The 16,427-nt window shown below is 38.2% G+C and overlaps 1 protein-coding gene across 2 annotated transcripts; it reads left to right on the top strand.

Annotated features, from left to right (window-relative positions):
- The first annotated feature begins 382 nt into the window (after positions 1 to 382).
- Spc25 (SPC25, NDC80 kinetochore complex component) lies at positions 383 to 13,301 on the top strand. 2 transcript variants are annotated; one of them, XM_013028003.1, is made up of 7 exons: positions 383 to 456; positions 1,120 to 1,269; positions 1,362 to 1,427; positions 4,804 to 4,950; positions 6,171 to 6,275; positions 11,920 to 12,018; positions 13,138 to 13,301. In XM_013028003.1, the coding sequence occupies exons 2-7, from the start codon at positions 1,131 to 1,133 to the stop codon at positions 13,260 to 13,262; spliced, it is 681 nt and encodes a 226-aa protein (XP_012883457.1). In that variant the 5' UTR covers positions 383 to 456; positions 1,120 to 1,130; the 3' UTR covers positions 13,263 to 13,301. The 2 variants fall into 2 exon arrangements, with proteins under 2 accessions (XP_012883457.1, XP_012883448.1); XM_013027994.1 differs by having other exon boundaries at positions 383 to 500.
- Positions 13,302 to 16,427: the final 3,126 nt, after the last annotated feature.

Raw genomic sequence — 16,427 nt, 5'->3', positions numbered from 1 at the left:
TTTAAAATAGTGTGAACATTTTCTGAGGACTCTCAGGAGGTTTCTGCCCACTCAAAATTGGAGTCTACTTTCCAAAGTAAACGCAAAGAAGAGGTAATATACTTCATAGAATACAGTTAAGCTTCAAATTTAATTTTTGCTTGCAATGGAAGCCTTTATTTGATGCCAGGAATGCCCCCCTCTTGGGGCTATCCCAGGCTCTTGACACACTCAAGGGTATCGCTGTAGTCTCGCAGGAGAGAACTACAAATCCCAGAATGCTCTTTCCTCCGTATTTTACCACGAGATTTCCGGAGGGCGCTCCTAACCAATCGCTGCATGAAGATCCTGTTTTATCAGTCAATCAGAGGCCGGGTGGCTCTGGGAGGCGGGTGGAGGGAGGCATCCAGCGTTTGAAGTTTGGCGCGGTGGCTGAAGCGGGCTGTGGGCACCGACTGGTTACTGGCGGCGGCTCAGGTCCGGTTTGGGGACGGCGGAGTGGCTCTGGCCCGCCCGGCCAGGTGAGGGGTGTGGGAGCCGAGCTGGCCCTTCGACTCGTCAGCCGCCCTCGGGGAAGTTCGTGTGTCCTCGGCCGGCGCGGCTCCCGGCGGCCGCTCTGGGCAGGCCGCGGGCTGGGCTTTGGTGGCCAGGTTCGGGGGCGGGGGTCACCGAGATCTGGCGGGATGTGGAGTCTTTCCGAGCCTCGGAGGGAGAAGGTGGGCCCTGTGGGTGAGCCGAACCCTCCAGACTCAACCCCGACTCCCTGTCGCTTGCGGTTGCTGTTTGTGTATGGAACCGACTCGTGGGGTGGAAGGGTAGGTGCTCCGGAGACCGAGGAGGTGCGGGGCCCCTGGCGATCCAGGCCCGAGAGACCGGTGACAAGACCGCAGTCACCGTCCGTGGCCCCCGGCCACCGAGCTGGAGTGGCCGGTGCCCTGAGCGACTGACCAGTGGGAAGTCGGCCCAGGGGTCCTGGACTCCTAACTGCAGCTTCATCACAACTTTAGTATCTAGAACGAAAGCTAAATGGCGGGCTATGTTGTGTAAGGGCCAAGCCGTCCAAACAGACTGGTTTGGAACATGGTGTTTATTTGCTTCCCGTAACTTTAAAATACAAACTGTGTTCTTTGTGTTTTGTAGTGGCTTACACCATGGTGGAGGATGAGCTGGCACACTTCGATAAAAGCATAAGCGAATTTGGGAGTAAGTTCCGAAATACTCTGAGTGACACTCCCTCTCAGACGGTGGGGCTGAGAGATGCCTACAAGGACTCCATTAAAGCGCTGTCAGGTAGTGGTAACGGATGACTTGCCCTTTTCCTTTCTGTATTTTCTAATGGTATTTCAGCTTAATTGGAACATTGATTTCAATATCTCTTTCAGAGAAGCTGTCTGTGAAATTAAAAGAAGAAGAAAGAATGGTTGAGATGTTTCTGGAATATCAAAATCGTATGTGAAAAACTACATCACAAAGTTCTTTTTCGGTTTAGCATCTTTACATGAAATCTCTTGTACAAGTAAGGCAGTAGAGTGTTTAAACATTCACACACATACATTTTAAAATACATACATACGTGTGTATGTGTGTGTTCATGTTCCTACCATCCAGTTTGAGATGGAGGAGGTAGGGCATCTCATATTATTCTTTCCTCCTATATACTAATTTGTTTAGTATTGTGTTTTGAATGTTATGTAATTGGTATCATTTTATATGTATTCTGTCGCTTTTTCACTCAACATGTTTATGAAATTTATCTATGCTAATATGTAAAGGGAAGTATTTTTTAATTATTTTTAAATTGGAAATCATAGCCTGCGTATTGAAAGGCTGGGGTTCTTTCAGTACTTAAGAGTTAGGATTAGTTCTTAACAGTCTTTCTCTCTCTCTCTCTCTCTCTCCCTTTCTCTCCCTCTCTTGCTCTCTCCCTCTTTCCATCTCTCTCTCCCTCTCTCCCGGTCTTGGGGTGTGATTGAGCTCTTGGCCTGGGTGCTGTTTCTGAGCTTTTGCTCAAGCCTAGCACTTCACTGCTTGACTCATAGCTCCGCTTCTTTTCCCCCCTCCCTTCTTTTTCTGTGGTTAATTGGAAATAAGAGTCTTAAAGACTTTACTGTTCAGACTAGGCTGATACAGACAATATTTGGGGAGTTGGAAAAGTTGAGGGGATTTATTCCCTCACCACCTTTTGAGTCAACTACTCTGTAGTAGGTACTATTCTTTTTTTTTTGGTCGGTCATGGGGCCTGAACTCTGGGCATGGGCACTGTCCCTGAGCTCTTCAGCTCAAGGCGAGCGCTCTACCACTTGAGCCACAGCGCCACTTCTGGTTTTCTAGTGCTTTATTGGAGATAAAAGTCTCATGGACTTTCCTAGCTGGCTTTGAACCGCAATCCTCAGATCTCAGCCTCCTGAATAGCCAGGATTACAGATGTGAGCCACTGGCGCCAAGCACTATTCGTTTTTTATTTGTCCTGGTCCTGGGTCTTAAATTCAAGGCTTGGGCACTGTCCCTACATTTTTGTGCTCAAGGGTAGTGGTATACCACTTGGGTCACCTTTCACTTTTTGGAAGTTTATTAAAGATAAGAATCTCATGGACTTTCTTGCCTGGGCTGGGTTTGAATTGTCATCCTCAGATCTCAGACTCCTGAGTAGCTAGGATTATAAGCATGCGCCAGCAGTACCCACTGCTAGTTACTGTTCTAAAAAGATACATCAGAAAACACAATAGCCAAATGTTCTGGCCCTCCTGGTCCATCTGTTCTATCTGGTTATTATCTGCAGGAAGACTGTCGGTTAAAACTAAGAGTAGGGTATGAGTGGGGTCTTAAAATACCTAAATGCTTACACCGTATAGAACAGAAATTATCACTAACTTTAAATAGATTTACGTGCATGTCCAACAAAGTACCTATCATGATAGTTTTATTCTCTAGTCACATATGAAGCATTTCACCTGAATGTTAATTTATTTAACCTTTTTTTTTGTTTTTTTAAATAATTCTGCTCAATCTTTAATTAAGTAGCAGGAAATCCCCACTTATCTTTGATTTATTTTTGATTTGGAGAATAGCTTTTTCCATGTAGTTACTTCTATACTCATAAATACTGCTTTTCAAGTTTTATTTTGTATATAAATATTTAATACATATAGAATTTATTTTGGATTCTAGCACTATTTAGGGAATAATTTACTCATAGATTACTGGTTTTTATATTTTCTTTCTCCTAACTTCCTGAATATACAACTGACTGGGATGTGTATTTCTGTTTCACTGAGCTGTACATCAGTTCTTCACCTAGTACTCCACTGTTGGATTAAAGTGTCTTCATATCAAGTGCCACTTCTGACAGACAAGTCTCTTGACTTGTTATTCTTTCCCCTTATGTCTTCTTAACAACATGTGGTGATAGGATTAGTAATTACCTTTGATAGACCTTTTTTGCTCTCCCTCTATTTCCATTGGGAATTCATTAGATGTAGAGGAGAATCTGGAAAATACTGGCTTTTTTATGGCATTTAGAAACATAAAATGTCACTCTGGATATCAAATATGTCAAATATGTGTTTCCACTGTGTTCTACTTTTTTTCCATATAGCACCTACCTATTTCCTGGTCTAGATCATTCTTTTTTTGTTTGTTATTGCTGAAAATGAGACATCCCTATTTCCTAAGGGAGGCCAGCCTTTTTTTGGGGGGGGAGGGGGTCCGATCGTGGAACCTGAACTCTGGGCCTGGGCACTGTCCCTCAGCTCTTCAGCTCAAGGCTAGCACTCTACCATTTGAGCCACAATGCCACTTCCAGCTTTTTTTCTTTTTGCTTATGTGGTGCTGAGGAATCAAACCCAGGGCCTCAGGCATGCAAGGCAAGCGCTCTACCACTGAGCCACCTTCCCAGCCCCAGGGAGGCCAGTCTTATGAGATGCACTTCAAGCAAAGAATCCTGGGTTCAGTTCTGGTTGGAAAACAGGTCATGGCATCATTTCCCTTTTAAGGATTTGTGGTATTTAAAGTTCTCAGAAATTTTATGATGGGCTCACTCATTTTCACTTTTGGAGAACACTTGTAATTAAATATTGGAACTAAATGGCAATGTAGTTATTTCAGTTTGTTTAACATAGAGCAGGTTTGCTGTTATTAACGATGTGTTTTATGTTAACGTTCAAATTTCACTTAAATGTTAGTTTAACTAAATATTTAAAAATTTATGCAGTTTGTTGTGGTAGTGCTTACCTGTAGTCTCAGCTACTCTGGAGACAGAGGTAATAGGATGACTTGGAACCATGAGGTTGAGACCAGATGGGACAACATAGGGAGACACTGTCTAATTACAACAATAAAATAATAAGCACATCATAAAGCTCAACTGGCTTTGTTGCTCTCGCTTCTGAGAGTTCTTAGACTTTTGGGTAGTCGTGTGTTTTCCGGTTGACAGAGGTCAGAGTGGCCTTGCCAGTGTTATTTCCTTTTTCCAGGTTTAGCACAGGCTTTGTTGTTAGTTGCATTTTGAGGATGTGTATGAGGGGTGGGGTGGCTGTAGAAGCTGTGTTTAGAGGACTAGGAGAACAGAGTAAGTTTTTTTCTTTCCTTTTGCTGTTTATGATTTTGAAGTCATTAGAAAATACTTGTCAGTCAAAACATTCTTTATACCCAGGAAGCGGAGGCAGGAGGAGCCTGAGTTTGAAGCCATCTTAGGCTCTACGAGAACCTATCTCAAAACCCAAAACTCATTCCTTATTAGTTGTATAAAACAATGCATTTTGTGTTTTGTTCCATGTTTGAGGCCGAAGTGTGTGTATTAATGTTCTGTCCTTGTGCTCCACGCAGAGATCTGCAGGCAGAATAAGATCATTCAGGAAAAAAAAGAGCATCTCTTAAAGTTGGTTGCTGAAGTAAAAGGCAAAAAACAGGAGCTGGAAGTACTGACAACAAACATCCAGGATCTTAAGAAAGAATATTCTAGGAAAAAAGAAGGTAATTTCAGTAAGGCACGTATTTCAAGCGTGAATCCTGATTTCATAGCGGGGATGGCTCCCAGTCCTATATGTTAAAGATGGATAACACACCTTAGGGTGCTACATATGTAGCACTCATGTCTGGAGGGTGGTAGCCAAGTGGGCTTTGTTCTCCTTTGTTTTCCTTAGAGGGCTTCCTCCTTTCAGTTGTAACCACAGTAATACTGGCATTGCTATGAGGGTTAATTAAGTAGAGTGGGAGACTATGTCACCTAATAAGATTTGCCTCTGAAAAGTTTGTGATTTCTACAACAATGTTTATTAATTATAAGTCTATCTAGGTAATAGGAGCGCTCAGGTTGCAAAGCCTCTTTTTCTGAAGGTACATTCATATCCAAATGAATGTGTTATTTACAAAGGAGACTTACTTGTGCACAATAATCAACTCTTCAAACCTTTTGAAAATAGCAGTTTGTTTTATTAACGCTTTTCCTTATAGACTTCTTACCCACAATTAAATTGTGAACTTGTTTTTATCAGCCATCAACTATTACTCTGGAATCATTTTTAATGTTTTAAATTTTATTATTCTTACTTAAAATGCTAACAACAGAGGGTTGCAGTTACATTAGTCAGGCAAAAAGTAATTTCCTTTTGGACAATGTCACACCTTCCATCGCTCTCTCCAAGTTTTTCCCTCCCATCCCAACCACAAGTTGTATAGTTCATTTTCTCTGTAGTGTACCATGATTGCATTTGTTTACCCTTTGTCCCTCCATTTCTGTATCTCCCCTTCTACTCCCAAAGACATAAGACATGACCAAAAAAAAATACTTTCATATTCTTGTGGTCACTTGAAGAAAAACGCTTAACTAACATGAAATGTTTACCTCATGAAGAAGTAGTTATGTCTAAAGAAGTAGGATGTTTTTCTCATAAAGCAGTTATTAATCTTTATCCAGAAAAAAAGCAATATAATGTAAAGGAAGCCCATTTCTATGCTAGCTATATACCTCTGTGGCCTGATTATCTGTGTCTTAAGCATTTATCCATTCATCTGGAATGAAGTTACCTCTTTTGCTAGTTGGTAGAAATAGAAACTGAATAAATGTAAATAGATTCAAAGTTTTCAATGTATACTTTTTAAAAATAGTCTTCATTTCTTAATAATAATTCCATGAGAATGAATTGAGAGATACTTAAAATACCTACTACAGTGTGTTTGTTTTTTAATCATAGCTATAGCCACTGCTAACAAAGCTAATGAAGAGCGGTTAAAAAGGCTGCAGACATCAGCAGATGTGTATAAAGATCGACTTGGACTAGAAATTAGAAAAATCTATGGTAAGTTTAATGTTGTAAGTAATATTTAGGAGATTAGAAAATGTATATATATATATATATTTACAAAATACAAACCAATTTTATTAAATATGGTTATCAAAATATAAAATTACAGGGGCTGGGAAGGTGGCTCAGTGATAGAGCCCTTGCCTTGCATGCTTGAGGCCCTGGGTTCGATTCCTCAGCACCACATAAGCAAAAACAAAAAAGCTGGAAGTGGCGCTGTGGCTCAAGTGGTAGAGTTCTAGCCTTGAGCTGAAGAACTGAGGGACAGCGCCCAGGCTTAGAGTCCAGGCCCCATGACCAGACCCCCCAAAAAAATTACAGTAACATATTTGCTTCTCTAATAACACTAAATAGCAAAAGCTACAAATGTCTAATACCTAAAATGCAAAAATAGAAATATGTGTTAAAAATGATGGAACATGAAAAGATTCAGGATTTCTATTCATGACAAAAAGCATAGATGATGTTTATTTTTTCTTAATTAAATAAAACATTAAATTCCACAAAGAGGTTAATAAAATAAATATATCATTTCCCTCATCCAGTTCTATAGATACCCCAATGTTTATCCATAAACTCTCCAAACCTCAAATGTTTAAACTCTATACTAAGGATTTTAAATAGCAGCTAATTCTAAAGTTTAAAGAAGATACTCTTTATTTGCTGAATAAGTTCTGATGTGTTCGATTTTTTAATTCAGAGCCACTGTTTTTCTCTCTATAATAACTTTGTAACAGTGATGAACAGAGCTATCAGAAAATGTTTGTTTTTATGTAGGGAAGAATTTTTTAAATGTTTTGAATTAAAATAATAACTATACTATTATCTTTTTAGAAAATAGGAGAAAAATTAGTTTTTTAAATCATCCCTAAATGACTTTTGGTGCTTTAATTATTTATCTGCTTTTTTTTTTGTCAATCGTGGGGTTTGGACTCTGGGCCTGGGTGCTGTCTCTCAGTTCTTCAGCTCAAGGCGAGTGCTCTACCATTTGAGCTACAGTGCCATTCCAGTTTTCTGGTAGTTAATTGGAGATAAGAGTCTCATGGGCTGTCTTTGAACCAGATCGTCAGATCTCAGCCTCTTGAGTATTCTTTCAGTTTTAGAAATAAATAGATCCCTCATTTTCTTTTCTTCGTTCTTTTTCCGTTTTATTTTGCCATACTGGGACTTGAATTCTGAGCCTCATGCTTGCTAGACATTCTTCAACTTAAAATTCATGCTTACTTATTTTTGAGTTAGGTGGTTTTTAGTCTAACTAGGATATCTTGCTTTTTTGCCTGAAGCCAGTCTCTTAACTTTCATACTCCTACCAATATAACCAGTGTAACTGAGATGATAGGCCTATTAACACCATAATCAGCTTGTTTGTTGAGATAAGGCCTCACTAACATTTTGCCCTGGCTAGCCTTGAAACCTTTTTTACCTTCCTATTAGCTGGGATAACAGGTGTGAGCTACTGCCATCTCAAGGGATCACTAGGTTAAAACATATGGATACTCCTATTGCTGTTACTTATATATGTGCTAATTTACAATAATGTTTGCTGTTTTTGAGTTCCACAAGCTCATTGTCAGCCGTGGTGATTAACTCAGAGGACTCAGAATATATTGTTCTGCTTGCCTGTATGGGTATGTTCTAGTCTTCAGTGGACTTCTGAGACTGCTGATAGTAATAAATGCTACGTGAACTGTGTATTATTTTAATTAGGAAGTACTTCATGGCTTCTCTTTGCCATATCCAAATTATTAGTATCACTAGCACTTTTGGACCATTGAGTAAACAAGGGTAACTTGAATACAAGCCCTTCAATATGTTAACAATCTGTTTACTAAGATGTGTCGCTATACTGAACAAAGGGATGATTGACATCCTGGACAGACAGTGGGAGGGACAAAGGAATGATTGACATTCTGGGCTAACAGAGTAGGTGGGCATGAGATTGTATTACATAGTTTAGGCAGTTCACAATTTCAAATATATCAGTTTATTTCTGGAATTTTCCATTTGATATTTTTAGACCTTGATTTATAAGTAATTAAAAATCAGAGAGAAATGAAAGTGACTGCAGTCCTACTCCAGGCTAAGATTTATTACAACAAAAGTCTACAAAATATTGTTAGCAAAGAAGGCACATTATAAAGTATAGAGGGAATTAGGCGTAAGTATTTGAGAGTACTAAACAGAATCCGACAGGATGGACTTTATTATTTGAAGCATTGAATTGTGACAACACATGTGAATGAAGAAAGCTTGTTTACTGAAAGCTTATTAGAAAAATCTAATAGCTTATACCTGGTTTCCTTGGTCTTTATACATCTTTTATTTTTGCAGGCTTTGTTGAATCCTTCTCAAGTTGATCTTGGGGACCAACCCATGGCCATCCTGGGAAGCAGGGCTTCCTAAGGGTCTTAAGAATAACAATCTCAAGCCTGTTTTGTAAACTTTTACATATAGTTGTCTATCTATATGGTCTGAAAGAACCCATTTCATTGTGTTCTTGAGACTGAGAGGTCTCTGAAATAAAAGAATCCATGATCCTAGCTATTCAGGAGGGTAACATCTAAGGATTGGGGTTCAAAGTCCAGGCAGAAAAATTGAGTGAGACTTTTATCCCCAACTAACCAATAAAAAGCCAAAAGTGGAGCTATGACCCAAGTGGTAGAGTGTCAGCCCTGAACAAAAAAGCTAAGAAACAGTGCTCAGGTCCGGTGCTCACGCTCTAGAACCAACACATGCACACAAACTCAAACTTTTATAGATGTTAGCTAGAAAGAAGGAACCTTATTGGGATAAGATCTCACAGATATCTGCGGCAGATCTAGGTAGCATTTGGCAAAATGTCCACCAGGCTAGCTCAAAGAACCTTTCCCCCCCATGACAATTTGGGAAGAGAAGGCATAAAATGCTTACATTGGGCATTCCCTGGCTGTAGATAAGAAAGGTAGGGTTCTGTGAAGATGGGCAGTATTGGAATAGGAAGGAAGTTCATCGGGATAGGAAGAAGCCTTTGTTGCTTTAGATTAACTGGGGTTGTAAGGATTAGGACCTACAGGCCTGTATGGATTTGAATTAAGGATCTAACATATATTCAAGAGTCCCAAAGTGTCTTATGTAAGAACAAACCTTAAACCCCCATTTCTCCTACTGTCTTCCAACTGTCAGAATTTTTCTCTTATCACCAGAACTGTACATTAAATTTTTAAAAAAGCATTTCTCTGATGCATTTCCTTTCTTAAAGGGTGACAATTTTTTCCTATTTCTTTACTAATTATATATTTTTGCTGTTTGATTTTTTTTTTAACTGACATTTCTTAGTCTTGGAGTTTTTCCTATCAGTTGGGCTGATTTTTTAAAGCTAATTAGATACAATTTTTAATAAAAATTATTAATCTTTTGAGTAAATAAGAATATGAGTCAACTCTGACCTTTAGATGTGTAGTATGCTTAAGTAGATCTTTGCCATCATCTTGCATTTTCTTTGTTGTTGTTGCTGTTGTTTGTTTAGTTTAGTTTTTAAATAGCCAGATTTAAGACTTTAAAGTTATTTTTACATTTCAAATAGAATTTGTTCATAGCCCTTGAAGTCAGGAAATAATGTTTTAAGGAAGTACGATGTTATGAAAGCTTTTTGGTGTCTTTCCCAGTTTCCTAATGTACAACTCCTAAAATCTTTGAGATATCTAAAATGATGAATGTCATTTTGTGTTCAAATGAGTTGACCTATGGCCAGCTTCTACATGGGTGACTTCGGATGGTGGGAGATTGTCACCTGAAGACCACCCTCCAACTTCTGGAGAAAGGTGGGGAGGAGAGCTGCATAGCTCATCACCAAATGGCCAGGACTTAATCAGTCGTATGTACAGAATAAAGATTATTATAATAAAAGCGGTAAGAGACTGGGATCTAGGAGCTTCTAGACAACTGAACACTGAGGTTTCTGGGGTGAGACAGGGCCAGAGAAGGGATGGAAGGTCCAAATTCTGCCTCCTATACTTTGTCTTTCACATTTCTCTATGTATATACTTTGCAACATCCTTTAAAATAAACAAGTAAAGTGTTTCCCTCAGTTCTGTGAACTGCTCAAGCAAACCAGTTCAGCCCAAGGAAAGAATGGTGGTGGGTGGTTCTCAGGTGGAAAGTGTCCACACTGAATTGAATTAGAGACAACCAACTGGTTCACAGCAGAACTGATGCAGGAACTATTGACTCACCCAGGTATTCTCTACCGATTGTTGAGTGACAGAATAGGATAAGCACTTGGGCACCTTTTTTCCCCCATATGTTTAACCCTAAAATCTTGTTTTCCTTTCTGTTACTATGAACAGTTTTAACAATCTGGTGTATTGACGTAACAACTTCATTCTGAAGTTGAATGGGAGATAGTTTTGTTTTTGTTTTATCAAAGTAAGATTCATTTTTGAAATAAAAAGGTTTATAATGAGTTCTCCTAAGTTTTTACATGACAGAAAAAAAAAAACCTAAAATGCTTGTGAATTTCTACTGGGTATTTACTCCTTTTAGGAGCATTTGAAGTACTTTTGAAAAGTAGACTTAAGTCCAGGTTGCAAGGTTAATTTTCATTGTGGTAAAATATGTTATATAAAATTTGCCACTTTTAAGTGTGTAAATTCAGTGATGTAATTAACATTTGCAATGCTGTACAACCATTACTGACCATGATTAATTTTTAGAATTTTTCTTCACTTCCAGTTCTATGAAATAAAACGCCCTATTCTCCCCCCCCTTTTAATAGCCGATCTGCTTTCTGTTTCAAGGAGTTTATCTTTTTTATGTAAATGGATCATATACATTTTTTCCTTTTGTATCCTGCTGATCTCATTTAGCATTACATTTTCAAGGATTGTTCATATTATAATACATATGAGAACATCTTTTTTTGTGAATGAACAATGCTCTGCTGAATGTATATGTTCCATTGGTTTAGTGATTTACCTTTTGTGGGACACTGGATTATTTTCATTATTTGGTTATTATATATAACATATTAAACATTAGAGTACACCTATCTCTTTGAATCCCTCATGTTCAATTTTGGAGGTTCTAAAACATATATCTTCTATGTATTTAGACTTCACTGGATTTTTGTGATTATAATTGTCTTATTTTATTATTTATCTTTTCCTTTGAAGAAGTTTTTAATTTCAGTAATATCCAGTTTCTTCTTTTCTTTTGCTGTTTATGATATTGATATCATATAGATATGTGTGTATATATATATTTATTGGTTGTGGGGCTTGAATTCTGGGCCTGGGAGCTGTCCCTCAGCTTTTCAGCTCAAGGCTAGCATTCTACCACTTGAGCCACAACGCCACTTCTGATTTTCTGGTTGTTTATTGGAGATAAGAGTCTCATAGATTTTCCTGCCCAGGCTGGCTTCGGACCTTGATCCTCAGATCCCAGCCTCCTGAGTAGCTAGGATTATAGGCTGAGCCACTGGTGCTCAGCTTAAAATCATATTTAAATTAAAATCAACTTAGAATGTCTACAGATACTGGTTAAGTGGATACATATACTCAGCAATACAGTATTGATCATAGATATGGAAAGCAAGCTTATCTCCATTGAAAATTTTGGCATGCTAAAATATTCTCGTGCTAAATTATTAATTTCTTTTCAGGTGGCAAATTGCAGTTTATATTCACTGGTATTGACCCCAAGCATCCTGAGACTCCATTTATGTTTTCCTTACATCTGAATGAAGCAAGAGACTATGAAGGTGTGTTCTCAGCGCTCTTAATTTGTGTTTGAGATTAGTATCCCCAAGTGGTTTTTGGATTAGGTAATTAAGTGTATGAAGTAATGTAATATTCCCACAGTCCTTTTGTTTCTTTTTCCAGTCTTTCTGGAAAGGGAAGGATGTGAGGATAGTTCTGATTTATAGAAACTATATACTGTGTAGGAGCCTAGTAACTTCTCTTCAAGATGGTCTAATGCCACAGTGATTGAAAGTCTACAAGACCAAACATTACTGCAGTCATACACAAATATGAAGTTCCTTTTAGACAACTTAAGTAGATGACTTTAAAATCAAATGTAATGTAGACTAGTTACTATTCTTTAGCAAACTAAAGGCCTTTGATACCTGGGAATATATAATTAATACTAGTGTGAATAGTAAGAGAGTAGAAATATATTTAACCATGTGCCCTTTGCTATTCGTTCTCTGCTGTGGTCATAGTCCTTAGTCCTCAGCGTTATCTATCAGAGCTGGAAATCTGTTATGATGAAGACTACAGAAATCTAGTCTTCCATTTCCTTTGACCACCCCCTGAAGGTTTGCCCTCAGCCATTACACTCTATATGAGGACTATTGTTTGTGACTTTTGAGTCTCATTTGATCAATAGACTTCATAAATATCACTCTTGAAAACCACATTTCCAATAACTTCCATTTCACTTGTGCAAACTAGCTGTTTCTTCCTTATTTGTTAGATATTATGAATTGGTATTGAAATTAGTACTCATCTTGATCCAGTGATGAGATACGAGAAGTCCATCAGTTGAAAGTTTAGAAACTGCTCAAGCAGTTAAAAGATAAAATGTGTGGTGTGGATATAAGATAAAGGAAAATGGCATACTGCATCACTGAGCCCCGCAGTCTCTCCAGTACCAACTGTTTAAATTTAAAGCCGGATTGTAGTGTTTAAGATTTGAATATTTAGAGATTAAACTAAGAAAAGGTCCAAAAGATAGCATCAAGTGTATCATTTTATGCTCAAAGCATTTTAGAAAATGTAATTGACATTCAGATCAGATGAGCAAATGTCTATTAGAAATGCTTCTCTCCCATGGAAAAAACCCCTCATTTATATTATCTTCATTTTTTTTCTTCTAGTGTCAGATAGTGCTCCTCATCTTGAATGCCTTGCAGAATTGCAAGAGAATGTGAGGAAGACCAACAATTTTTCAGCTTTTCTTGCCAATGTTCGGAAAGCTTTCACTGCTATGGTTTATAATTAATGTCTAAATATTATATAAAGATGATTGTTTCTCTTCTCTGTCATGTATGTCTTTGTAAAAGAGTTCTCATGTATTGTCTACTTATATATAATTCATTGCTGTTTTTGTGATTTTTTTCTATGTGCTATATAGGAAACTGAACCACCTAACCCCAAAATGTGTTTCTTTGATGTAAGTATTTGAACTGAAGAAGCAAAGTGAAAAAAGCTCTCTGCCCTCCCCCTAGTTGCATAAAAGCAAGTCATAACATAGTAAAAGTATCACTGCTTCCCATGTCCACAAGGCAGAACAGAAGGTCACCACTGAAGAGAATCTTTCCCTTGTGTTCCACTACTTCCCACCTCTGAAAGCCTAAACTACTTTCTTCCGTAAAAAACTTTTCCTTGTTGATGACCCCATGTAAGCCAGAGCTATAAGCAACTTCTTGGAGTTACCTGCCATTGAGGATTCTCCCATGTGATGTATTCTGCATGCATTAATAAAGCTACTTGTTTTTAATCTTCGTTTCCCTGTCTTGTTACATGCATCTTCCAAGTTTCAATTTCTGAGGGTTGACTTAAGTCTTTCCTTCTACTTGTATATCTTTAAGTTATTTTAATGTCTAAAGAGGAGGTTGACAAAGTAAATGTGCCCTTTTAAAAATGAAGTGTAGTTAATATACTCCATATTTGTTTTTTTGCTTAAGTATCAGGCATGAAGTAGTTTATGTATGACGAGCACTGGGAATGAGAATTTATACAGCCTACTCTGTATCTTTGCCGTCTTCACAGTTTTGGAGGACCCTGGACTCTTACTTATTAAAAGATGAAGAGTGGGCTCAACTTTGTGTTGACAACTTTTAAAAAATACTTCACAAAATAAATACTACTGTTTTCTATCCCAATGTCATGAGAAAAGGATATTGTTACCTTGTGCCAAGAAGAATCTACAGTTAGAATAAAAGATAATTCACTAAAGAAGAAAGTTGACTGCAACCTAATAAGGCATCCAGAGAATGATTTATTTCTGAAAGTACAAATGTAAAAATTTATCATCAATTTTCATATGGTAATATTTATGCCATTTAATTCTGGTTTGGACATAAGCCATCTTGAGAGTCTGTTTAACAGATGAGAGTTGTAGAATTCCATTTTCATCATTCTTGTAAATTTGATTGTATTTAGACCTACTGGCTATGTCAGAAGCTACATAATACTGTTTCAAGATAACTTGGCAACAATTAGAAATTGTTAGTGTCTTGTCTTAATGAAGTTTTGTTGTGGTCCAGCTAGTACAGAAGAGGTTGCTATTCAGTTTTGAGGTATCACTCAGGGCTTGGATCAAATAATAAGAATTTCTTTGAGAAGAAGGTGATACACTGGTGGGAAAAATCACTGACCCATAGTTGTGTGCAGAGCAGCTTTAGCTACTACCCATTGGAATAACTTAGACCCTCTTATTCACATGGTGCTATGTTCTAAGATCCCAATAGACAATGGGAGCCACAGATAGTTCCAAAATCTGTACTATATTGTTGAAAAGGGCACATTAAGCAACAATAACTAAAAGCAAAATGACTGTAATAAAGAAATAGGGTTGAGGGAAGACCATTGCAAGGATGAGAAAAGACCTCATAAGGTCATTTCCCCGTAGCAACAATCATGCATCACTTCTAAATGGGGGTAATGTTGGCTAAGACCTGGGGACATTAGTAAGAAAGTCACAAAAGGACATTGCAGGAAGTAGCTTAGCTGCTGCTATCCAAAGTTGAATGTACAAAGTGCACTGTCATGCCAGAGACTTAGGCTATGAAGTTTATATTGATTCACTTTCTCAACAGGGAAGTTGACTTCATTCCAAAGTTGAAGGTTATCGGCAATCTAGCCTGGTTAGGGCTAGCCATCATATATATATATATATATATATATATATATATATATATATATACATTTCTGGCAATGCCTATGAGCCTGGTATTTTTCTAAACACTTTACATATATATTTGCTTCTTTGTATGTTCACAAGTTGTGCAATAGATAGTATCAATAGCCTTGTTCTTCAGTTAAAAACTTAGAAGTGCAAAGTTTAACTCAAGTCACACAGCTGGTAATCATAGCTAGTATTAGAATTAGATTTGAACTCAACACTTGAATCCATCAGCTTGCTGCACCTTAATGCCTTCCTATACAGTATTGTAGGGAAGAAATGCAAGGATAGTTCTTAAGTTTTGTTTGTTTTTTTTGGTCCGGTCGTGGGGCCTGAACTCTGGGCCTGGGCGCTGTCCTTCAGCTCTTCAGCTCAAGGCTAGCGCTCTACCACTTGAGCCACAGCGCCACTTCCAGCTTTTTTCTTTTTGCTTATGTGGTGCTGAGGAATCGAACCCAGGGCCTTACGCATGCAAGGCAAGCAAGCTACCACTGAGCCACCTTCCCAGCCCCAGTTCTTAAGTTTTTAAACAAATTTGAATTTACGATTAAGTTGAAGGAGTGGCTCAAGTAGTAGAGCATTTACCTAATAAGCACAAGTCCTTCAGTTCAAACTTCAGTGCTGGGGGAAAACAAAACAAAACAAAAAACACCAACAAGGTAGATTCCTTTGAAAGTTGGGAACTATCCTTTGTCTTTATGCTTAGGAAATAGCCTCATTAAAATGACAAAGCAGTTTCAAGTCTCACAGAAAATAGTGAGCAGCAGAGTGGCTTTAAGTCTGGTGCTCACTGAGCAGTCTCCTGGGGAATCAACTGAACTCATCCACTCAGGTCTTTATGAGAGTGGAAGATGGAAATGAGGCAGGATGGGACATGGAACTTGAGAAGAAACCTGCAAATTGCAAATATACACCTTATTAATGTATAACCAAACTTGAAGTGCGCAAAACACCATTTTCTTTAAGCTTCACGCTCCTTCACTGAACAGTACAAGGATGACCTTCCTTCTCCACCTTTGTCCTTGCTTCAGACGATTGTGCTCTAGAGACCACACATACTTTCTAGTTTACTCCCCTTCCTTCCTCTGAAGGGTAGTCATTAAGGTGGAAGTAAGTGTTGCAAGGACACCTAATTAACTACCTTTTCAGATTGAATGTGTCTGGCTGAATTGGTTAAAGTCAGAATACCGTAGTGATAGGAATGGTTGGGATGTCCAAGCTGCTTAGAACAAAGGCACATTTAGCTAAAGGTTTAAATTA

Source organism: Dipodomys ordii, unplaced genomic scaffold (assembly GCF_000151885.1).
Source record: "Dipodomys ordii isolate 6190 unplaced genomic scaffold, Dord_2.0 Scaffold5, whole genome shotgun sequence".
Lineage (NCBI taxonomy): Eukaryota > Metazoa > Chordata > Mammalia > Rodentia > Heteromyidae > Dipodomys > Dipodomys ordii.
This window is presented reverse-complemented; position numbering and strand designations above follow the sequence as displayed.

What these genes read in the sequence shown, in the direction of transcription:
- Spc25 (XM_013028003.1), top strand. Translation starts at nt 1,131, where the DNA reads ATGGTGGAGGATGAGCTGGCACACTTCGATAAAAGCATAAGCGAATTT. An exon ending in CTCCATTAAAGCGCTGTCAG is followed by an intron (nt 1,270 to 1,361) that starts GTAGTGGTAACG and finishes TATCTCTTTCAG; the next exon opens with AGAAGCTGTCTGTGAAATTA. An exon ending in ATATTCTAGGAAAAAAGAAG is followed by an intron (nt 4,951 to 6,170) that starts GTAATTTCAGTA and finishes TTTTAATCATAG; the next exon opens with CTATAGCCACTGCTAACAAA.